Source organism: Lactuca serriola, chromosome 2 (genome assembly GCF_051521515.1).
Source record: "Lactuca serriola cultivar US96UC23 chromosome 2, Lser_US96UC23_V15, whole genome shotgun sequence".
In the NCBI taxonomy this organism is placed as follows: Eukaryota; Viridiplantae; Streptophyta; class Magnoliopsida; order Asterales; family Asteraceae; genus Lactuca; species Lactuca serriola.
The window spans coordinates 212,932,903-212,956,541 of NC_136409.1; the positions used below are offsets into that span (position 1 = coordinate 212,932,903).

Sequence of the window (23,639 nt, forward strand, 5' to 3'; positions counted from 1 at the left end):
CACCAAAGGAACATCATTAAGAGCAGGAGCTTGAGCAACCTCATTTGGAACCTGGTTGTTGACTTCATCTAGAAATTTGGTTGTTGACTTCCTATTTGGCCTTCTTACAGCCAATTTCTTCCTTCTAACATCTGGGACAGTTACTTCACTTGAACGAGTACCCACAGATGCAATGTCACCAACTCTGAAACTTGGGCCTCTTAAACCTAATTTCCTCATTTTCTTGACAGTGTCAGAACTTGAAGCATGCAGACTGCCCTGTTGACTAGGTTGAGTGGTTACAGTTGATGTCACAAGTGGTTGACTGCTAATGTTGACTTGCTTGTTGACTAGATTGAGTGGGTACAGAAACATGTGGATTGGATCCAACTACATCACATTTCCTAGGCCTCCCAATCTTCTTTGGTGGCATAGGAATTGGTACCTTTTTTCATTCTTGCAACCTTTTTTATTATGCCCATACTCAAGACAATTAGCACATCTTACTGTCCTTGGGGGTTTCACTCTTGAAGTGGAACTAAACTTACTCTCTTTCTTACTTGCATGCCTCCTTCTTTTGGTTCTGGGCCTACCAGACATTTTCCTACCAACAGGTGGCAAAGGCTTGTTGTATCCAGTTAGAGGCCACATATTACTCCCATTCACAAGACTGATGTTTGTTGAGTAGCATTCCTTGAATTTATTCACTGAAAAGTAGTCACTAATATATCCATCTGGAGTTTGATGGATATAATTAATGGCTGCTATGGCATGGACACAAGGGATTCCAGACAAATCCCATAATCTGCAAGAACAAACCCTACCATCCAAATCTACCTTGTAACTAGCACATGCTCTTCTCACTTCAAATACATGTCCTAAGCTATGCACTACTAACTGTAACGACCATAAAATTCCAACCAATTTAAACTTTTCAAAAACAACCCGATTTCATAAAATTATTACAAAAAGGTTTTCAATACAATTATTTCAGAGTCTTCCCATAACCATATCATAAAACATAAACATGAGGAGCGGTACGATCACGCCTTTGCCTTGCCACAGTCTCCTGAAGAACCTGAAAAACATTAAACCACAACTGTAAGCCTGAAATCTTAGTGAGATATCCCCAAAATACCAACCACATATACCATACTCGCATAACATGCCATAACATAACAGAACACAGAACAGCCATGCATTTCGGGTCTACTGTGTGACTGGTCCGCCACACCGGCCAACAGTCCACCTGGTCCACCCTCCAGGTCTAGCCATATACATCGAGTCTATAGTGTGATTGGTCCGCCCGCACCGGGCCTTCAATCCACCTGGTCTACTCTCTGAGTCTACAGTATGACTGGTCCGCCCGCACCAGTCCTTCAGTCAGTCTGGTCCACTCTCCGAGCCTCGGAACGTCTGGTTCGCCCTCTTGGGGCCTACAGCCTATCCGGACAGCTCGATGGGCCTTCGGGATAACCGGTCCGCCCTGGGTATGTCGGCCTACAGCACAAAGCAGGTCCCGCCTCAACCCAAACCCAGTCCAAACAACCATGTGCACATAAACATTCAAACATATAACAATTTGCATTAAATCAAACCGATCTAGCAGATCACAAAGCATAACATCGTCCTAACCATGATACCGACCTAACCGGTCACTAGCATAGCATCATCCTATATACCAGGATTCCGACCTTCACCAAGTCTCTAACATATACCATCCTAACTACCAGGATGCAACATAGCAAAGCAATAACATAACAACAATACTCGGATCACAATCCGATAAAGGGCTGGCCTTGGTGTCGTAGACCCTGTTGATATAGTGAGGATAACTCACCTCGCAACTGCCGACTGAACAGATAAACCCAAGCTGCTCCGACCACTGATACGATCTCCACCACTGGCCAACCACCAAAACACTGAACTCAAAACAAATGCCAACAATTACCAAAATACCCTTGGAAATCAATTGGTCAACCCTTGGTCAAAGTCAAAGTCAAAGTCAACCCCTGACTGACTCTACTCGCCGAGTCAACCCGATGACTCGCCGAGTCCCCATGCACAGAACTTCCCCAATCCGTGACTTAACTCGCCGAGTCACCCCGAGACTCGCCGAGTCCAACAACTCTGAGTCCTTTCCCACTCGACTCACCGAGTCATCCCTTGACTCACCGATTCACAGCTCAACCAAAAGAAAGGTTAGGACCTCACGACCAGACTCGCCGAGTCCAATAACAGAATCGTCGAGTCCAAGGCTATCTGCAACCAACTCGCCGAGTTGTTCTTCCAACTCGCCGAGTTCCTGACCATATTCATCAAACTCGTCGAGTCGTTCTTCCAACTCGTCGAGTTCCAGCCTATCTTCAAGCAACTCGCCGAGAACCCCTAGATCTGAAACCATACAGAGGCTTTCCAAGCCATGCAGAAGCTCTAAACCATAGATCTACTCTTCTACAAGCCATCCATCACGTAAAGTGGCAAAATTTACATGGATCCAAAGAGATCTAGGCATTTTACACTCTAGGGCTAGGGTTTGGGACAAAAGGACTTCACCAATCACTCAAAAATCGGGACTTTATGACATATAGGACCATTACAAGCTTAGATCTGAAGTAGCATCCTCAGATCTAAGCTTCTATCTCAATTTAGATGCCATATCAACCACCACACATGAACCCCATGAAGAAAAAGCTTAAGGAAATGGTTCCTTACCCTTGGAATGAGCCCAACCAACTGTATATTCCTGATCTCCCCAAGCTCTCTGATACAATCCTCCAAATCTTCAAGCTTAAAGCACCAAAGATCCTTCTCCAAACTCTAATTCACTCAATAATGGGGTCTCCTCACGAATTTAGGGTTTCTGGAACTCAAGGAATGGTAAAGAGGCTGAGGAAGAAGTGTTATATTCTTTATATAGGGCTCATCCCCCCGGAATTAGGGTTTTCTCCACTCAGCACCAACTCGCCGAGTCCATCCATGATACTAGCCGAGTTGGTCACTTAACACGCGACCAAAGTCACGACCCTACTCGCCGAGTTGCCCTCTCACACTTACACTTTTAGCCCTTCAACTCTACTCTTGATATTCCGGGATGTTACACTAACCAAAACTTGCATGAAGACAAAAGAGTATGTATTAGTCATTATATATCAACTATAATGACAGTTAGAAAAAGAAACAATTATTTTGTGTCTTACCTAAAGTTCTTTCCAAAAAGATTCATCTTCTTAATCACCTCTGGACATATATTACCTTTCCATTTACTGCATTCATCATTCATAAAGGAAAACCTGTCCATTATGTATATCCTTATCTCTTCAAGCATTGTAATCAAAGGTCTTTTCCTAGCTTCTAAAATTATGGAGTTGAAACACTCTAAAATACCATTCTCCACTGCCTCACAAGCAAACCCTACACTCATGTAAGCGCTGCACCATGTTTTGGGTTCTTTTGACATTAGATACTCATATGCACTAGGGCTTATGGTCTTTATTTTTTCCATGTTTCTCAAGAATTCACCTTCAACACAACTCATTGCACAAGCCCGGAACAACTTCTTCAACTCCAATCCAGAGAAAGCTTTATTAAAATTTGCATAAATGTGTCTAGCACATTGCCTGTGCTCCACATGTGGCAAAATAACCTTAACAGATTCAAGCAAACCCTATGAACAAACATATTATCTTAGTATTTATAACCATATTGAAATATACTATAATTATAAGGGAACTTACTTTATGTTGATCAGAAATAACAACCAAATCTACACCAGTACCAAGGTCAAGATCATCCTTCAGAAGCTCCGGAAACCAGGTCCAATTATCCATGTTTTCCACATCAACAACAGCCCAAGCTATTGGGAACACCTGGTTATTAGCATCTCTACCTATGGCTGTGAGTAATTCACCTTTTACCTGACCCTTTAGGAAGCATCCATCCAACCCTATTACCTTCCTACACCCTATTTTCCAGCAAACACTTAAAGATTTGAAACATATGTAAAACATTTTAAAATAATTCTTATCATCTGGATTGTTAGTAACGCCAACTTTGCATGTAGACCTAGGGTTTGATCTCAATAACTCTTGGGCATAATCCCAAATTCTTGCATAGTGTTCATTTAATTTACCCTCAATCAATTCTTTTGCCCACTGTTTTGCCCTTCTAACATGTCTTATAGATACCACACATCTATATCTTTTTTTGATGTCACTGATCATCTCCCTAAGTTTAACTTTGGTCTTATTTGCTATCTCAGTAACATAGTGTCTTCCAATCCATTGCGGGGTAATAATAGACCCAAATTTAAACACTCGAGAACAAAGATGCTCAGAATTCATTGTTTTAACCTGAAAGGTTCTGTCATTGTACATCCATGCTGCATAAAGTCTAAAAGGGCATTTATTATCTTCATGTCTCTTACCACATCTTGCAACAATTCTTCTATTGTCACTCTTTTGAAAGTATATTTGGTACCCTCCATTTACTGCATAGTTTGTCACACAAAATTTCAGTTGTGCGGGTGATTCGAACACATCCCCTAACTTAGGTTCCATCTTATCCCACCTAACATTTGGATCATGTATTCTGTATTTGTTAGTCACTTCTTCCTCTGCCTCCTCATCATTTTGCAAATCATTACCATGGTCCACTCGATCTTTCACCTCATCAGTCATACTTGCATTTCTAATGTTCGCATCACAAAGTAGAATGTTAAGAAAATGATCCTTACATTTATCAATCCTTGATACAAACTCCTGTCGTGGTTCATGATCCATGTAAATCCCGTGTAGCTCAAAATCCATCTCATTTAACCCAGAAAATGGCTCGTAAATTCCAGCAAATGGGTCGTCGTAACCAACGTCAGAAGAACCCATTTCTAACCCCTGCACAATCGCAACCATTATCATGAAAAGTAAGCAATTAATGGAGATGATTTCTCGTAAAAACCATGATCGGGCCATAATCTGACTGTAATTTTTACCTCTTGAAAAACCCTAGCTTCAGACAATGAGAATGCTTCACCAAATGGAGTTTAACGTTTGAGTTCCTATTACCTACGTCTGAATAAGTGCTAGCATGGGAGGGTGGTAGGTGTCTCAATGTTGACAGAGTGTTAACGGAGGAGAGGGGCTTAACAATGTTACCGGTTGCAAATGGGGATGTAACCGGTTGGTTAAGGGGAACCGGTAAAAAACATTAAAATGAAAAATGAGGGGCAAATGTTAGGCACTGTGGCAAAAAAAAAACGATTTTGGACATAACCGATTTTTTTATGTAAATTTAAGGGCTTTATGACAAAAACCCAAAAAGTTAAGCCAAACACCCCTTAATCGCCAAACACCCCTTAGCAGTGATGGTGGTAGGAAGTGGTTTTCCATGACTGAACATAATAAGGAGGGAGGATGGGTGGGATGGTTTGGTTTTTCAGTTTAAAGAGCTAAAATATTTAACGGAAAATTTTCAACATATTTATAAATCCTTTTAAAATAATTTATAATGTAAAAAAGATAAAAGAAATGAATAAGGGCAAATAAGTTTTTTTTTTTGTATGTTGGAGTATTTTTTATTTTTATTTATTTATATATATATTTTTTTTCTTTTCTTTTACCTTTATAAACGCTTTGTGGCAACGGAAAAGTTCCATTTGTATGTAAGATTGAGAATGCTATTATTGCTACGACACCCCACCTTGAAAACATTTCCGCTTTTATTCTCCGGCCGACGACGATCCATCGCTTACATTTTGCCTCAAAAAGTCTCATCCTCAGCCAACATAACAACATTCACGTAAACATAGACATGGCGACAACGTTACCATACGCCGATGTTGATTCGAGCTTGAAAGGAATGGCCGGTCGGGCCGAGGGTTTTGGCCGTTCTGCAGTCGGTGGCGCTCATGGTCCTGTGCATCGCGTCACCTCCTTGGCTGGTAATTTGTTTAATTTTTACGAGATCATTTCGATTTCCGGATTAAAAAAAAAAAAAAAAAACAATTTTATTCACGATTTTCTGTTGATATTATGTCTTCATATGAGTGAATTTTCAATATCTCGTTATGATTCATTTGTTAAAACAATCAGAAATTACTGTTATCCCGAACAGATTCTCTTTATACACGGATGAATTTCTAAATTGCTAGATTTCAACTTCGATATGATTCTAAGAACAATTTCTAGCAGAATAAATGATAATGTCCGTGTTTGATTGTAACGAAATCGGTATTTACCTTCAATTTGACCGATAGGTAGAATCAAATATGTGTTCCATTTCTGTTTAACCCCATGTTGAGAATACATACACTCTCCAATCCTCTGAAATTTCTCAAGACACTTGTTTTGATGGATAGTCATCATATGCCACCAACATCTTCGATAAATGTCTTTGTAGATGATGGGCCAGGATCACTTCGGGAAGCATGTCGCATGAAAGAACCATTGTGGATAATCTTTGAAATTTCAGGAACTATTGATCTGTCATCCTACTTGAATGTCTCATCACATAAAACCATTGATGGTCGTGGGCAGCGTATAAAACTAACAGGAAAAGGTTTGAGACTAAAGGAATGTGAAAATATTATAATATGCAATCTGGAATTTGAAGGTGGTAGAGGACATGATGTTGATGGTATACAAATTAAACCAAATTCAAAGCACATTTGGATTGATCGATGCAGCCTGCGTGACTATGATGATGGACTTATAGATATAACCAGACAAAGCACAGACATTACAGTTTCCAGGTGATTTTTTGAATTTTCTGATGAAAATATTGTGGATGATTTTCATTTCTTAATGGAATCTCTGATTCTTGCTTAGCAGATGTTACTTTGCTAAACATGATAAGACAATGCTTATTGGAGCGGATCCATCTCATGTTGATGATAGATGTATCAGAGTCACAATTCATCATTGTTTTTTTGATGGGACACGACAAAGACATCCTCGTCTTCGATTTGGGAAAGTTCATCTTTACAACAATTACACTAGAAATTGGGGAGTGTATGCTATTTGTGCTAGTGTAGAAGCACAGGTAAATTTTACTTATTAACTGTAGTAACTGTCAAGATTAACTTATATATATATATATATATATATATATATATATATATATATATATATATATATATATATATATATATATATATATATATATACTTTTGTTTCAGATATATTCTCAATGCAACATCTATGAAGCAGGAGAGAAGAAAAAAGCATTCGAATTTTATACCGAAAAGGCAACTACATCAAACTTTTTCTCTCGAATCTATTTATTAATCCCTGAGCATACATTTATATTTCTATAATCAATTTTTTGGTAAAATATAAATAGGCAGCAGATAAGGAGGAAGGTAGATCAGGGTTGATAGTTTCAGAAGGGGACTTGGTTTTAAATGGAGCTCAATCATGTCCAGTGAAAGAAGCAAATGGGGAAAAGATGTTTCATCCAAGTGAGTTTTATCCAAAATGGACAATGGAACCTGCTACAGATGCACTGAAACAGACTCTCCAGGTCTGTACTGGTTGGCAATCTGTTGCAAAACCAGCTGAGCAAGGCACTTCCTGATTTGTGAGATTAATCAGGCATAATATATCGGAATTAATTGACATAAGCATGTAAATATGCATAAGTGATTGATAAATAATTTTGTTTATTTATGTATCTAAAAGTATTATGAATATACAATAATGTTTTTTTATATGCGTTGTTTTTTTTTTTTTTTCTTATAGGGTTATGGTTGTTTTGAACCAACAAGTTGTTTGAAAGGTCTACTTTAGTCCCTTATGAATTTTGTTACTGTTAAAATCCCTGAATTTCCATTTATATGAATGATTGAATGGTAAGTAGTTAGAAAATGCCGGGTTGTCATCGATGTTATTTATTTATAACTGAATATTGTGTCAAATAGCAACCCAATATCTAAACTGATAGATTATCGATTGATGTTGGATCACAACTCAGACTGCTTAGATCAAGCCCAAATAAAATAGAGCAATTGTTGTCAAGATTATGATATTTGAGGTTCCAGATCCCAAAATAAGAAAGCCAAGAACACAATATTGTCAATATTTGAGAGCAATTTTTGAGTTGTGTTAGAATCAAATCAGCTCACCCATGTTTACAATATGGAATGTTTGAATGAGGTGTAGCATCTGGTTTGACATTGAATACCCTAAACCATGTTGAAATTTAATGGATTTGGGGTACAATAAGAGAAAAAAAAATTATATTTAAAATATATTTTGTTAAACTTTATAGAGTTAAAATAAATTATATAAATAAATGGAGTAAAGTTGTATAAAGATAAAATTACTAAGTTTTCATTCCAATTCCAATAAACTTTATAGATTTCAATCCAATGTAAATGCTCTCATATAATATAAGGGAAATCATTTTGGTGGAACCATTAGATGTTGGATTTTTTTCAACCGATCCAATCCGTTCGTTATATGCAACCGAACTAAATCGATTTAACTGGATATTAGATTTGATCGGTTTTATTGGATGCTAGTATTGATATAACATTGGATGATAATATTAGATCGGTTTTACCCATTTGATGATAATATTATATATAACATTGGATGATGATATTCAATGATAATTTTAGATATAACATTGGATGGTAATTAGATATCTATTGGATGATAATATTTGATATCTAATCGGATGAATGTTGAATCAGTGCGATTATCCATTGGATTTTGAGAGTAATCCAATAACCAATCAAATCCAATTGGATTTTGAAACTTCAAAACCGATCCAATCAAATTGTGATTGGATATTCAATATAGTAGTAGGTTGGTTTGTAATTGGATGAATAAGTTCGAATTTGATCAGGCTAATTTATGCACACGTAGATAAAATGTACTCAAACAGCTATATAACCATTGATTGTGTGTATTATTTTAATTTGGTTGGCATTTGATGGACATGATTTAATTAATGATTTCAAGTTTATATATGTGTGTAAATTGTAATTCATAAATATTTCTGTTTAAATGCTTTCTTAAAAGAACATAAATATTTCTGCATCATCGGAAAGGGCGGGAAGTTTGTGATACGGAAACGGTTGGCAACGTCAATGAAAACGACCCCGAGTTTCTTAAAATCACCGGCGATCCCGGGAAAAGCACAGACAAGCAGTTTGCCATGTTTTCCGGCGAAAGACTCGTCAACATCTTCATACACCTCTCGTCTTCGCTTAACGTGATCAAATGCTTGCCGTAAAATTCCTCATACGCCGGCACTAATCTGTTCGCGATCGAGACCTTCATCTTATCTCTCATCTTTTCGTCCACCACAATCCACGTCGTTTGCTTCCCGTATACCTCCTCAAATGTAGAGTACAACCTCCTAAAGCAATCCTTCACCTTCTCCGGGCACACCACTGAATTTCCCGGCAAACATGAAATCACCTTATTCCAAGACATGGATTCGTAGCTTGATACATATTGCTTTAACTTCTTTTCGTGTTTCATTATCCATTCTTCTCCTAGAATAGATTTCAGATTTGTTTCGCGGACCTTTTCGATAATGAAATGGAGATTGTTGACTAGGAAGAGATACGATAGTGCAACGTAGTTGTGAAACTTAGCTTTGCCGTCCAATTTGCATAGAAGAACGAGAATGATCCATGCGAGCTTTACGGAAACGGCCGGCGGCGAAACTTCGTCGGTGTTCAGGCACTCCATGTAGGATTCCAGAAATGGCGATTGTTCCTTGAACGGCAAGTCATCTACGATGACATCACTTAGGGCACTGCCGTACTCAGCCAGCGATGATAAGTAAGTCATGACTGAATCATTCAACGGATGAATTCCACCGCCGGATACAGTAAGTTTAGATGAGTTGTTATGAATCGACGATTCCAACTCGCGAAGAACAGTTCTGATGGAGTTGCCGAGTTTACTAAGGGACGACAGAGCTTGCATTTTCACCGACGAGACAGATTCATATGAGAAGAGTGACTCGATTTCTGGCCAGAGATTTGAAATCGAATTGTACAACTCCATCATCACAAAAATTGTCTCTGACTTCAGTCTCTTGCATCTCGTAGCGATAAGTTCGGGAAATGTGAACAGATTCAGCGCTCCTTTCGTTGAATTCTCGAAACAGGAATCCCTGATTTCTACAAACGAAGTGAAAACGTAATCGCAGAGAAATTTCTCTCGATGGAAGAGTGTCTTCATTGCGATTGGAACCGCATTCAACCAACTTTTGACATGATTTTCAAAATGTGGAGCGTCTACCATCTTCTTGATGTGAGAAGAAGAGTAAGGCTGGATTCCGAGATGAAATAGAGCTTCATCCATGGCTGATTTTCGTATGATTTTATAACTTTCGATACACTCCTTGCCGTAACCACAACTAATCATTGTATCAGCTATCAGCCTGAGAATTGAAATTGCAATCATCGACAGTGGTTCAGCATCAGAAACCGAGATGATCTGTAGTTTTCGCTCATCTTCCGATTCAGTGCTGGACCATGACAATCGAGAAGGCCAGCTAGAAACAGATCTAGGCTCCAAGTACTCACGATTATCCGATAAGATTAGATGAAACTCTTTCTCGAGACGTTTCATTGCGATTTGCATCAGTCTCTGGGCAACGGCTAGCATCTCTGATCTCGGATCGTTTAAAACAAGGAAATGCATAGCACGATGTAGTCCTGTGACGCAATTGATGAAAACTGTGGCTTCTCTCGTGTTGTCTTGAAAGATGGAGATGAATCTGGTGTAAGAATCACCATTGATGTCCCATTTTTGGATGATTGCCTCTGCGTTTTTTATGTTTTCTTCCATAATGGATTCAGATGGTGAAGATGAACATGGGGAAGAAGAAGAAAAGGAAGAAGTAGTGTTGGTTGTGAAGGAGAAGAGAGTGATTAGATTTCTTGGTCTTTTATTCAATTTGTTTGACAATTTGTAATTAGTTGAGTGAGGGGTTTCAGGGATTGCCATTGATTCACATGGAATGAGGCAATGGCCAATGAGCGAATCCTTTACAAGTTGGAATGATTTGGTTTCTGTTGGAGATGTGGGTTTGTGATGGAATTTAAATAGGGAGGGAAAATTAAAGGTTAAAGTGTCCCCTATGAACTTCCTCCTGTCCCCTATGAACTTTTATATCATAAGCTTTATAAAAAATTATAAAGAGAGTAAATTACAGTTTCGGTCCGTGTGTTTTGATCACATTTATAGTTTTGGTGCTTAAGTTAAAAAATTATAGATTGAATCCCTTTGATTTTAAAAAATTACAGCCTCCATCCCTTTTTTTTTCTAACTCTCCGTTAAAAGGATATAAAATGACCCATCCACCATCTTCGCTCGTATCTTTCCTTGTACCAAAAGTCACCATCATAATTTCCTCCCTTATTCATCTTCCGATGCCACTGTTCTTTATCTCTATATAGAATTTGAACTAAAAAATCACACGTAAAAAGATGCTAAAACAAAACATTATGTGACTAAAGAAACTGAATAATAGGAGTAAAGTTCAAATAAATCAGTTCAGTATTTGAACTCAACAAATTCCGATTCCAAATTTACATCCCTAAGCAACAAAAAAAAAACAAATTAAACATTAGGAACAATAAATAAACTCACAAACCGAACCTATAACTCCAATTTAGAATAGTAATACATACTTGTAAAGAAAGCTAAACGATGGAACAACAAAGAATCAATGAAGTACATCAATCAGATGGTAGAATCAAAACAACCACCTCATAGGCTCCATTTAATGTACCATACTTGCTAAATGGCTCTTAGGTTATTTTCACGTGTTTTTTAAAACGTTGAAGAATGGTAGACAAAATTACATGGAAGGTGGTGACGAATGTGGGTGGCGGTAGAGAGGTGAAGTAGATGGTGATGGGTCATGGTAGCATCGATGGATATGACGTCAGAAGAAGGTAGTGTGGGAGAACCAGCGTCGTCGGAAGGGAGGAAACAATGATACTAGGAAGAGAAATGGCACTGGAATTGCCGTGGAGGTAGTTATAGGTTGCCGTATTGGTTGATGGCGGTGAATTAGGGCATTCTGCCATCTTCATATTCGATGGCCAAAGTCTCTGATAGTGATTACGGGGTAGAAGTAACGGTGGGATTCGTACAGATGAAGGTAGTGAGAGGGGCATCACATGGAGGTGGGGTATTGTGTGTACTGTGTAGCCAATGATAAGAAGGAAGATCTTGTTAGGTTGTTTATTGATTTTAGAGTTTTTTGTTAATGGTTTAAAAAAAAGGAACAAAATAAGGAAAAAAAACAAAACAAAGATAAATTGATCATTTTCAAATATTAAATATCCTTCTTTTTTTGTTCCTACAAATCTTCTTACCCAATAAATAATGACATGTGTCATATTAGTATATTAAAATTTCATTAAATGAACACTAAATATTACATATGTCCCTATTTAATTGGGTAGGAAGATTTGTAGTAATAAAAAATAGAAAGATATTTAATTTCCCTTATTCATTTATATTAAATCATTAAAAAAAATTGTTGAATATATTTATTTTATTTTTTTATAGTAGTATTTATAACCAAAATAAAAATAAGATTTTGACAAAAAAAAAATTATATGAAACTGAATAAAATTTATAATAACATTTTATTACCAAATATACTAATATACATTGTCTTAACTTGAACGTATCAATTAACTTTTATTACCAAATATACTAATATACATTGTCTTAACTTGAACGGTGGAAGTCGGGCAGTTAATTGGATTCGAGATCGAGGGTGGTGATCCCATCCTCATGGAGGCGATGGCTGAAATCGGAGAGAATCCAAACCACAGATGAATTTAATGTCACTAAATATATGTGGGATAGGAGAGAATGCCAAAGTCGAATGGGTGTACAGACTTAAAAGAAACCACAGACTAGTCCTTATGGCACTTCAAGAAACACAACTGGGCGACATCCATAACTCACTTAATATCTCAAGATGCTGGGGGAACAATAACTATGGGTTCGAAGCAGTCAATGCCACTGGGAGATCGGGTGGTCTAGCCACAATTTGGGACCCTAGCTTCTTCAACATCACAGATGCGATTGTATCCAGGTACTTTCTTGCGATTTTTGGAAATTGTCTGGCAGTAGACGGTTTGATAGCAATTGTAAATGTATATGGTCCAAAATCAATAGCTGAAAAAAGCAAGCTTTGGAGTGACCTTATTAACCTCAAGCAGACTAAGCATGCCACCTGGGTAATCTTAGGAGATTTTAATGTTGTTCGTAGTCCGGAGGAACGAATAAACTCGTCATTCTGTAAGTCGAGTGTTGACTCTTTTAATAGATTCATAGATCAAGCCGGTTTGTGTGATTTGAAATTGGGGGAATAGATTCACTTACTTTCAACAATATGGAGCAAAATTAAGCAAACTAGACAGAATCCTAGTATGCTAAAAATGTATTGAAAATTTCCCGTTGGCATATTCTGTTGCACTCCCCAAAGAACTCTCGGATCATTCTCCAATCTTTCTCTCAACAGAGTGAAGATTTTGGACCTCCCTCATTCAAGATGTTCAACTCCTGGTTGTTGAGAAATGATTTCGAACAGGTTGTTCTTAAAGCATGGGTGGACTTCAAGGGTTTTGGAGTTGCCGATTCATTCCTTGCTAATAAACTCAAATTTGTTAAAGGAGAAATTAAAAAGTGGAAGGCAATTGAATATCATAAGGAGAATGATGAAAGAATAACAATAAAAAAAAAAGAATGGAGGAATTGGACTTACTGGCAACAACTAGGCATTTATCCGACCAGGAATTGAAAGAGAGGGCTAGGGGTTTTGGTAAGCTCTAAGAACTGGAAAGATTGGCTTCGTTGGATCTCAGGCAAAAAGCGAGAATCAAATGGGTTGTTAATGGTGATGAGAACTCTCGATTTATTCATGGGTATGTGAATAATAGGGCAAGAAGAAATCATATCCATGGTTTCTTGGTGGAAGGAAAATGGATAAAAAACCCTAACAAAATGAAAAATATAGCAGTTGATTTCTTCTCGAATAAGTTCCAGGAAAAATGGAAAAATAGGCCAAAATTTTGCAGTACTTTGTTTAAAAAATTATCAGATGCAGATGCAGAATTTTTAGAATCTCCAATTTCGATTCATGAAATAAAAAATGTTGTATGGGCGTGTGGTAGCGTGAAGGCCCCGGGGCCGGATGGATTTACACTAAAAAAATTTAAAAGATACTGGGAATCGATAAAAGGAGATATCGTTGAATATGTTAAACACTTTGAAAGGATGGGGAAATTCTCAAGGGGGTGTAATGCTTCTTTCATTACCCTAGCCGCGAAAATTAAGGATCCTCTCAGTCTTGGTGATTATCGGCCAATTAGTTTGATTGGGTCTATGTATAAGATCATTGCAAAGATCTTGGCCCTAAGGGTCAAAAAGGTAATTGGGAGTGTAATTGATGGCGTACAATCTGCTTTCGTAGAGGGAAGGAATATTTTGGAGGGCCCACTCGTTGTAAATAAGATTTGTTCGTGGGCAAAGGCTAATAGAAGCAAAATATTACTATTCAAAGTAGATTTTAACAAGGCTTTTGACTCCATTAATTGGGGTTATCTTGACTCCATTATGTTGCAAATGAACTTTGGGTCAAAGTGACGTGCTTGGATCAAAGGCTGCTTGGAATCGGCTAGAGCTTCGATCATTATCAATGGTAGCCCCACTAAGGAGTTTGCGATGTCTAAGGGAGTGAGACAAGGGGATCCCTTATCCCCATTTTTGTTTATAATCGCGATGGAAGGGTTGAATATCGCAATGAAATCAGCAACCTCCAGAGGTATATTCGATGGTATTAATATTCCTAATGCTGATTTTTGTTTGTCCCATCTATTGTCCGTAGATGATGCATTATTTTTAGGAGAATGGTCAAAAAGAAATGTTGCGAACCTTGCAAGGATACTTCGATGCTTCTATGTTGCTTCGGGCTTGAAGGTAAATTTCAACAAATCAAAAGTTATTGGTGTTGGAGCTCCAGACCAGGAAGTTGTCAGCTGGGCAAACTTGTTGGGACATCATTGCCCTTCACGTATCTTGGTGTCCCGATCGGAATGAATATGAACCGTATGATGTCTTGAAGGCCAATCTTGGAAAAACTAAAGAGTAAATTATCAGTGTGGAAGGCAAAGACACTCAGTTTTGGGGGTCGTATCACACTTGCTAAAGTGGTTCTCGGGAGTCTACCCACTTATTATATGTCAATTTTTGATGCCCCGGTTGGTGTCATAAACTCTCTTGAAAAAATCCGTAGACAGTTTGTCTGGGGTGGTCCAGACTGCAATAAGAGCATCAATTGGATCGCATGGGAAAAGATTATGTCTCCAAAAAATGTGGGTGGTCTAGGTTTGGGTTCAATACGGGCTCTGAACCTCGCTCTACTTACCAAGTGGTTATGGAAATTGAAGAATGAACCCAATTCCCTATGGGTTAAGATTATAATGGGGTTGCACAACTTGTCGGCAGTCCAAAATTCGAACCAAATTAAGGGGCGATGGACTGGAGTTTGGAGGAATATTGTTAAAAGAAAAATTGCACTGGAAAAAATCAATATTCCTCTTGAGGAGATTCTTCATTCAGGAGATCCACAGGCAGGTCAGGTATCACCTTATGTCGTGGACGGTGAACTTAGTGTGGCTGGCCTCCGGGAGAGAATCGAAAGAGCTAATTTCCCAGTATGTGACGGGTACTTTCCATGGCTAAAAACAGTCCCACTAAAGGTATCGAGTTTTGTTTGGAGAGCCAAACAAAATAAAATTCCCTCAGCTGGAGCACTTCGAAACAGGGGATGGCAATGGCATCGACTCTTTGTGGCTCTTGTCAAAGATCGGAAGAAACTGGAGGTCATATTCTTGTAGAATGCCCAGTTGCAAAGGAAGTATTATCTGCAATTCTTCATTGGTGCAATATCCCTGTGACTGATTTCCAAACAGTCCAAAACGTCATTGATTTCGCTATCAAATGGGGGAACTGTCCCAAAAGGAGAAAAACACTAATTACGATTTTATTTGGGGTATTCTGGGGTTTATGGAGAGCCAGAAACGATAGAATTTTTAACAAAATTGAAACTGAACCGGTGAAAATAATTTCTATTGTAAAGGCCCAAACTTTTGTTTGGATGAAACATAAAGATGGTAATAATAACTTAGAGGGGAGAGTATGGAATGCAAACCCCCTCCTTTGTAATTAAAACAATGTATCCTATCGTGGCTGGTTTTATTTTGTTATTTATAAATTAAGTTGCCGGTTAAAAAAAAAATTAACTTTTATTAATAACGTAATGCAATTTACTAAAAATAATACTATTAAATTGTATTATCATTTATGTATTAGCATAATAAACAAAAGGAAATGAAGATTTGAATGGGATCATTTAAATTATAGAATACGTTATTGATGTTAATCGATGACTACATTTCAACACCAAATACTCTTTGTAGCTTGTACCATAGTTTTTAGTTTCATTATTTTACTTCGTACATCTTTCTTATATTTATTGTCTATTTTTTATTTTTGAAGTATTTATTTTTAAATTTGACCTTAAATATTTTTATTTTTGATATATAATATTTGATGCAAAATATATGAATTGATTGGGTTTTAAATGTCTTTTTATTGTTATTAGTTTCATCAAATAATTTATAACACAAATAAAAATATTTAAGGTTAAATTTGAAAAATAAAGACTTCAAAAATCAAAAGTACACAATAAATATGGAACCGATGGAATACATTTTGTTGCATCAAGAAAATATGTTATTTTTTTATTAACAACGGAACGATTTAGGTATGAAAACTAATTTATGTTGGTTTGTCTCTGTCCAATTACCAATTAAGACGGGAATCCCAATTTGTCAGGGCCATGTACCCATGGACCAAAATTCCATATACTCCAGTTAAAATCAACTTGCAAAACTAAAAATGATAATTTGCATTAGACTTTCTTTAAAACCAAAAGTTGAAATTTTTATGTCTACGCATGCAAAATCAAATAATTCAAATTTAAATGCAAATGCAAATGGACGGGAAACCAGTATGCAGTGCATTATAGTTGATAGCCAACTTGTTTTTCATGGTCGGCTTGTTAACTTGTGGTTAATATTCCTCAAATAACAATCTAGAGTAGGTCGTTTTTATTTTATTTTAAACAACTGGTATTTATTTTCTTAACATGGTAGGACACACATGAATGACAAACTTTATAATAATAACGTAAATACCAAAACTTAGTGGTCAAAATTAGATATGGCCACATATAACTAAGTTATCTCAATATGGCCACATATAACTAAGTTATCTCCCTTCCTATTCTTACCCACGATACATTTTTGACCCGTTTTCAAAATCACCAGACCAACTGGTTTAAACAAATATAATGCCAAAAGAAAATCATTTCTATATGAAGGTTTTATATTATTACACTATTTAAAAGTCGGGTAGTATTCTTTAATGTTTTTTTATATATTATATGGCTTGTTTGAAACATTTTACTAACTTTGTTAACTTCTTTATATCTTGTCAAACCTATTTACTAGTTCCTTACATACGAAAGTCATATATACAAACTTCAAATTTTCGCCACAAATTTAAGTATTTAACCACTTGATGTCATGGTTGCTAACATGGTCCATTATTACTACTTGCACCCGACTTTATCAACTTTCTAGGAAAGACTTTATCAATATACGTAGGGAAGCCATATTGGAGTTACAAGATTGGAAAACAAGATGAGACTTTAGGGTCCTGAAGACCATAGTTATTGCTCGGATCATCCGTTGCCCGTCTCATGAGGATGTTTAGTGCCACTTGCTATTTATTGTAGTTTGATTTTGTGCTAGTTCATTTGAGGAATAGATTTACAGTTGCTTTTATTTTTATGGGTTCGCAGGATGTAAGCAGTTGTTTAATTTATAAAATGTTGTCTTGTTATTCATAATTTGTGTGTATGTTTGGTGTTCTCTGAACTTTTTGTGATGGGAAAATAGTTCATTTAGTGTTGTAGCCGAAGTTGGTGGTGATGAAATTTGGAAATGGCCAAGGGTAGGAATGGGATACTAGCTAGGATAAAGAATTTCTTGTTAGGGGCAAAGTTAGAAAGTTTTAAAGTGTAAGGGCCAAAATAACCAGGCAGCAAACTACTACATAATAGCCGCCACACCAAATTAATATTTTCTTTACACAAAAAATCACTTCAATATCAAAAATTAAATGAACTGAATGAATATAAACACTTTTAATTATGTAAAAATAGGTATAATAGGTATATTAACAAACCTTTAATAGAAGTAAATTCTAGTGTATATGTGAAGAATAATAAAGTTATAATTATGTAAAAATAGGTATATTAACAAACTATTAGGCTTTGATTAATTAATTGCAGAAAACCAAAATTAATTGTATATTAATTTTTGACATTTAAATTTTTTAATAAACCAATGTCGGAAATGAAAATTATATCCCCAAATGTTATGAACTTTTCCAAAATATATTGATTTTGTATTTTAAATGGTCTTCCGTATGTGTTTCGTATTTATTAGGTTATATAAGTTGTAGTTACTTTTGTAGTTAGGTATTTTTTTTCGTAGTAGTTTTCATACTCCGATACGTGTCTAATCAGTTCAAAATCAGGAAAACTATTCTGAAATAGGAAGTTTAATGAAGGCTATGGTGGTACACTTGATTTATAATGGAAACCACTTACAGGAGTAGGTTACATATATGATGAGATAGTAGTTTATACTTGTCTTATAGGAACCTTCAAAAATAGAAATGCCTGGATATGTGATCTATCATATGCATCTATTCTATCATTAAATGGTTGATTATATCATACTAACTAATTGTTTTATTTGAGGGGAGAAGCTTCATACGTCTATACCCTTGATGAGGAAGATGAAGGTGTTTGACTGTTGATGAAACACAACTAAATCCATTACCACCAAAGTCAAAGATTAATTAAAGAGGTTAAAGCAGAGCGTGCCAAAACTCAAATTGAAAACGTATAGAACTCTTAAAGATAGGTTTGGATCAGCCTTTTAAAAAGCTATTAATTTATATTATTGTTTTCTTTAATGTTTAGAACTCTACGAACTACGAATTTCCTATCAAGTAGTTAATGCAAGTGCAATTCCTTTTCAACATTATGGATATGGTATTTCATTCGAATTTTGTGCCACACAGATATGACTTCGTTGGATACTTTGCAAGAGTAGTGTTTTGATGTGGTAGTTATCATGACTTTTTGGACTTCTGGGAAACATCGAAACGCCTTGCTCTTTGGAACATCTAAAACGAAGAAAGAAGACATTTTTGATGATATTGTGTTTATGTTTCTCTTTTAGATTTAGTGATAGAAGAAAAAAATGCACAATGTATTGGGATAGGTGGACGTGTAATCCTCTTTAGCTTTATATAGTTTCTAGCTTTACAAAGTTTCTTGGGATAGGTGGATGTGTAATCCTCTTTAGCTTTACATAGTTTCTTGCTAGAGTTTGTTTATATAATTGTTGTTCCAAAATAAATAATGGACATCATATTTTATATAAGGGAAACAACAAATTAATGTTATACAAAGATTAATATGTGATTTTCATAAACAAAAAACAATTTTCATTTTCATTCATCATGCCAAAAGGATAGAGACCTTACATACATGTTACAAATAGAGCAATGCTCTCAAATGATTAATCAAAAACATCAAAATAAGCAAAACATTAAAATGAATAAAACCACAAACAAAATATTAAGAAACATTTTACTGCCTTTTCTGTAATTCAAAATCCAACAAATACATAAAAAATGGTGAAATTATATATCATGCCATTTCAGATGTGACCATTTTTGTTAAAGAAGTAATCAGTAATTTAAGAAAACAAATACATCAAGACAAGTTAAAACAGATACATATAATCAAGGAAACAAACAATAGTAAACTGCGTTCATAAAGAAATAGCTAGGCAAAATCAAGAGCAAACACAAATGTTGATCATCTTGTAACTCATTGTAAACAAACTATCAAATACATGATTTCTGATCATTCGTACAGAGAATCAGACTTCAAAATTGGAACAAGTTTTAAACACATTAATACCTAAATATCATCCTGGATAATTCCCACCTTACGCCTTGATAGCATACTTCCTCAATGGGAAGTACTTCTCCTTCTTCTTCTCTCTTTCAGTCTTCAATGAAACCTAAATCAAACATTGGACATGATGCAATTATCATATCTCTAAATCACATTTTATTTCTAATTTATATCAATATGGAATTCTCCCAACAAATATATAAAATTACCAAAAAAATGTTGGTGTTATACTAATGCAAGAGTCATTGAGATATACCTGATGCTTGGTTAAACGTCTGCGGATGGCTCTGGTTTTCTTTGGGCGCAAATCAAGAGGCAAGTATTTCTTGTTCTTGTAAGCTTCCCTAAGAGCAGACTTCTGAGTTTGTGAAATCACAGTCAGAACCTGAGCAATTGATGTCCTCACCACTTTTCTGCAAAAATACATGTTGAAAACATAAATAAATAAATAAATAACACCAGCACGTCAATCTGCTAAATTTTTTGTTATAGAAATTCAATGGTTTTCAATTATTTCGGTGCAAAATTTGATCCCGTTGCAAGAAAAGCAGCAAGAGGAATATGTAATTATTTAATTGCAATCCTATATAAAACAGAAAAGTTTCGTCTGCAATTGAAGGTAACTTGCAATCAATCTTAGCGATAAACGAAGACAGATGTGTGTAGAGAGAAGTTACTTACATCTTGGATAGCTTGTTCGGAGCACCACCAGTAACTTTGGCGACACGGAGAAGAGCAAGTTCAGCCTTGAGATCCTTCAACTCGGCAAACAAATCAGCCTTCGATTTGTTCCTAAGCTCATGAACTTTGATTCGAGCTGTATTTCCCGTATATTAGAAACATAAATTAGGCAATATTATCGAATTAAATCGAGAAGAACAAAGACAAAGCATCGAATAATCGAAACTGAAAGCTTACCCATTGATCGAAGCCGAAGTGAACTGCAGGGAAGGCTCCTTCTGAAAGTTTGAAACCCTAATTACGAGATATGAACGGAAGGTTGGGGTTGATATATAAGGCTCAAGCTATTTGTAGCCCAGTCCAGTCTATTATTTGCTAGATCCAGTTCCAAATATCCGATAGTGCAATAGACCTTGTTAGCCCACTAAGAGTATCTTACAATTGGGCTTTGGGCTAAGATAGCGATTGCTATCCCTATCCCTACCATAAACCTCATTTGTTTCGATCCATATTATTATGTTAACACTTAACACTAGTCGAATATCCGTGCGTTACATAAAATACAAAAATATAATTGAAATTTTTACAAATATATGTTTTTTAAATATATCAATGAAATTGTATAATCCTAAGTGTTAATAACGTCAACCTGCAGGTTACTTATAAATAAAATTAAATATAATATATGATTTAATGATATGTATAGTTGCTGTTATGATTAATTAATTTTAAAAAGTTTATTTGTTTAAGATTTTAATTTCTATCATTGTAATTATTTAAAACATCAAACATTATTTTTGTTTTTAGAAAAAACAATATATTTTTTGTATATAATTTTACTTTTAACTATTGTTGTTGTAAGTTATTTAAAATAATGTATTTCGAAACTCTTAATTACTTTAATTTGGTTTCAGAAATTTAATGTTTTGAAAATTTATTTGATGAATATTGTTAGTTTCTATGATTGTAGTTGTTTAAAACAAAAAACAGTGTTTTGTTTTTAAAGAAAATATTATGGTTTTTCATATAATATTAATTTTAACTATTCTTATTGTAAGTTTTTTTTAAGCTACTTATTTGAAAATTGTTAATGATTATAAAAATAGTTTCATGGTTTTTTTTGTTAATTTAGGATTAGAATTTAGGTAATTTATAATCTTTAACTATTTATAAAACAATCTCTTGATTTTTTTTCAAGTTTAACTAAAATTTTGATTTAAGTTAATTGTTTAATATTATATTGAAATTAATAATTTAATTATTTTGCATCAACTCATAAGTTATACAAATGTTATGACTTTAAAATTATAATTGCTCACATACGACAACATATTTAAACTAATAAGTTAACTATAATATGTTAAAAAGTTAAAATCATAATTTTATAAATAGAAATATAATATGAGATTTGAAAATTGTAGTTTAGTCAATCATTTGAATAACTTTTACCCGCGAGTTACACATGAATAAAAGTAAATATAATATATGGTTTAATGTTATTTATACTTTTGTTATTGTTAATTAATTTTTAAAAATTTATTTGCTTAATATTTTAATTTCTATCGATATAATTTTTTAAAACACCATACATTGTTTTTTTATTTTAAAGGTAAATATATAATCATTTATATAGAGTTATTTTTAACTATTGTTATTGTAAGTTATTTTAAGCTATTTATTTGAAAATTTTTAACGATTATAAACATATCTTTAAGATATATTTTAGTTAAATTGAGATTACAATTTAGTTTTTGCATTTATAACTACAATTTATCACTTTTAACTATTTATAAAATATTATTTGTTTTTTAAGTGGAACTGAAATTTATATTTAAGATAATAGTGTAATGTTATATTTAAATTAATAATTTAAGTATTTTATCCAAAGTGTTCAAAAGTTGTAGCTTTAAACTGATAATGGTTTACATATAATAACATTTTAATTTTAATAAATTAAGTATATAATATATTAAAAAGTTAAATACATAACTTTATAAGTAGAAGTAAAGATATTATTTTAAAATTGAAATTTAGTTTATATATGATTACACTTTAGGTTTGATATTTATTTAACTTTATTAACCAACTTATAATCATTATTAGCAAGACACTACAATTTATCACGTTTAACTATTTTCAAAATATTTTTTGGGTTGTTTAAGTTAAACATTTATATTTAAGTTGACCCTGTAATGTTATATTTAAATTAATAATTTAATTATTTTATATAAATTGTTCCAAAATTGTATCTTTAAAATGATAACGGTTTACATTTAATACTATATTAAAACTAATAAATTAAGTATAATATGTTAAAAGTTAAAAAAACATACTTTATAAGTAGAAGTAAATATATTATTTTAATATTGAAATTTAGTGTATATATGATTATACTTTAGGTTTGATATTTATTTAACCTTATTAACCAACTTGTAATTATTATTAGAAAGAAATTGAATAGTAATGAGAGTTTCAAATGAATGTGCTGAAAGGAAAAACACATAGGGGTTTCAAATGAATGTGATGAAAAGAAAAATATTTCTTTTATAATATAGTATGATATGATGATACAATATATCTTATATTGTTGGTTTTGATGCATGCAATCCATGTCGTTTCAAAAAAAAATACACTTTATTTATGCACCTCTTTATGTTTTCAGTTGGTCGTTATGATTTTATTTCGATATAAAAATGATATGAAAGTACTAATCTACTTAAGTTTTTTTTGTTAAAAAATAATCTTTTATTAATTAAAAAAACATAACCTTAACCCATACTCTTTATCTTCCTTTTGTTTTTCTCGTAAAAACCACAATTGCAATTGGAGTCTACCCACCGTTTTCATCATCTTTCTTTCTAAAG

At 34.5% G+C, this 23,639-nt stretch overlaps 3 protein-coding genes and 1 pseudogene across 3 annotated transcripts; 1 reads left to right on the forward strand and 3 right to left on the reverse strand.

Annotated features, from left to right (window-relative positions):
• Positions 1 to 369: 369 nt before the first annotated feature.
• Positions 370 to 4,946, reverse strand: LOC145090033 (uncharacterized). Its single transcript, XM_079028391.1, has 4 exons — positions 4,112 to 4,946; positions 3,717 to 3,943; positions 3,218 to 3,646; positions 370 to 876 (listed from the first exon to the last, which is right to left on the reverse strand). The coding sequence occupies exons 1-4, from the start codon at positions 4,944 to 4,946 to the stop codon at positions 370 to 372; spliced, it is 1,998 nt and encodes a 665-aa protein (XP_078884517.1).
• A 671-nt stretch (positions 4,947 to 5,617) lies between these two features.
• On the forward strand, positions 5,618 to 7,681 carry LOC145088417 (putative pectate lyase 21). The gene is made up of 5 exons (XM_079026772.1): positions 5,618 to 5,914; positions 6,373 to 6,724; positions 6,804 to 7,014; positions 7,151 to 7,219; positions 7,315 to 7,681. Exons 1-5 carry the CDS (start codon positions 5,785 to 5,787, stop codon positions 7,546 to 7,548), a joined length of 996 nt encoding a protein of 331 aa, XP_078882898.1. The 5' UTR covers positions 5,618 to 5,784; the 3' UTR covers positions 7,549 to 7,681.
• Positions 7,682 to 8,956: 1,275 nt separating this feature from the next.
• Positions 8,957 to 11,086, reverse strand: LOC145088418 (exocyst complex component EXO70H1 pseudogene; annotated as a pseudogene).
• Positions 11,087 to 19,913: 8,827 nt separating this feature from the next.
• Positions 19,914 to 21,151, reverse strand: LOC145088419 (large ribosomal subunit protein uL29y). Its single transcript, XM_079026773.1, has 4 exons — positions 21,013 to 21,151; positions 20,776 to 20,911; positions 20,351 to 20,507; positions 19,914 to 20,200 (listed from the first exon to the last, which is right to left on the reverse strand). Exons 1-4 carry the CDS (start codon positions 21,014 to 21,016, stop codon positions 20,126 to 20,128), a joined length of 372 nt encoding a protein of 123 aa, XP_078882899.1. The 5' UTR covers positions 21,017 to 21,151; the 3' UTR covers positions 19,914 to 20,125.
• Positions 21,152 to 23,639: the final 2,488 nt, after the last annotated feature.

What these genes read in the sequence shown, in the direction of transcription:
- LOC145090033 (XM_079028391.1), bottom strand. Translation starts at nt 4,946, where the DNA reads ATGGCCCGATCATGGTTTTTACGAGAAATCATCTCCATTAATTGCTTA. An exon ending in GGCAAAAGAATTGATTGAGG is followed by an intron (nt 3,944 to 4,111) that starts GTAAATTAAATG and finishes GCTGGAAAATAG; the next exon opens with GGTGTAGGAAGGTAATAGGG. An exon ending in TTATTTCTGATCAACATAAA is followed by an intron (nt 3,647 to 3,716) that starts GTAAGTTCCCTT and finishes GTTTGTTCATAG; the next exon opens with GGTTTGCTTGAATCTGTTAA.
- LOC145088417 (XM_079026772.1), top strand. Translation starts at nt 5,785, where the DNA reads ATGGCGACAACGTTACCATACGCCGATGTTGATTCGAGCTTGAAAGGA. An exon ending in TCGCGTCACCTCCTTGGCTG is followed by an intron (nt 5,915 to 6,372) that starts GTAATTTGTTTA and finishes ATGTCTTTGTAG; the next exon opens with ATGATGGGCCAGGATCACTT. An exon ending in ACAGACATTACAGTTTCCAG is followed by an intron (nt 6,725 to 6,803) that starts GTGATTTTTTGA and finishes CTTGCTTAGCAG; the next exon opens with ATGTTACTTTGCTAAACATG.
- LOC145088419 (XM_079026773.1), bottom strand. An exon ending in CCGAACAAGCTATCCAAGAT is followed by an intron (nt 20,508 to 20,775) that starts GTAAGTAACTTC and finishes GTATTTTTGCAG; the next exon opens with AAAAGTGGTGAGGACATCAA. An exon ending in GACGTTTAACCAAGCATCAG is followed by an intron (nt 20,201 to 20,350) that starts GTATATCTCAAT and finishes TGTTTGATTTAG; the next exon opens with GTTTCATTGAAGACTGAAAG.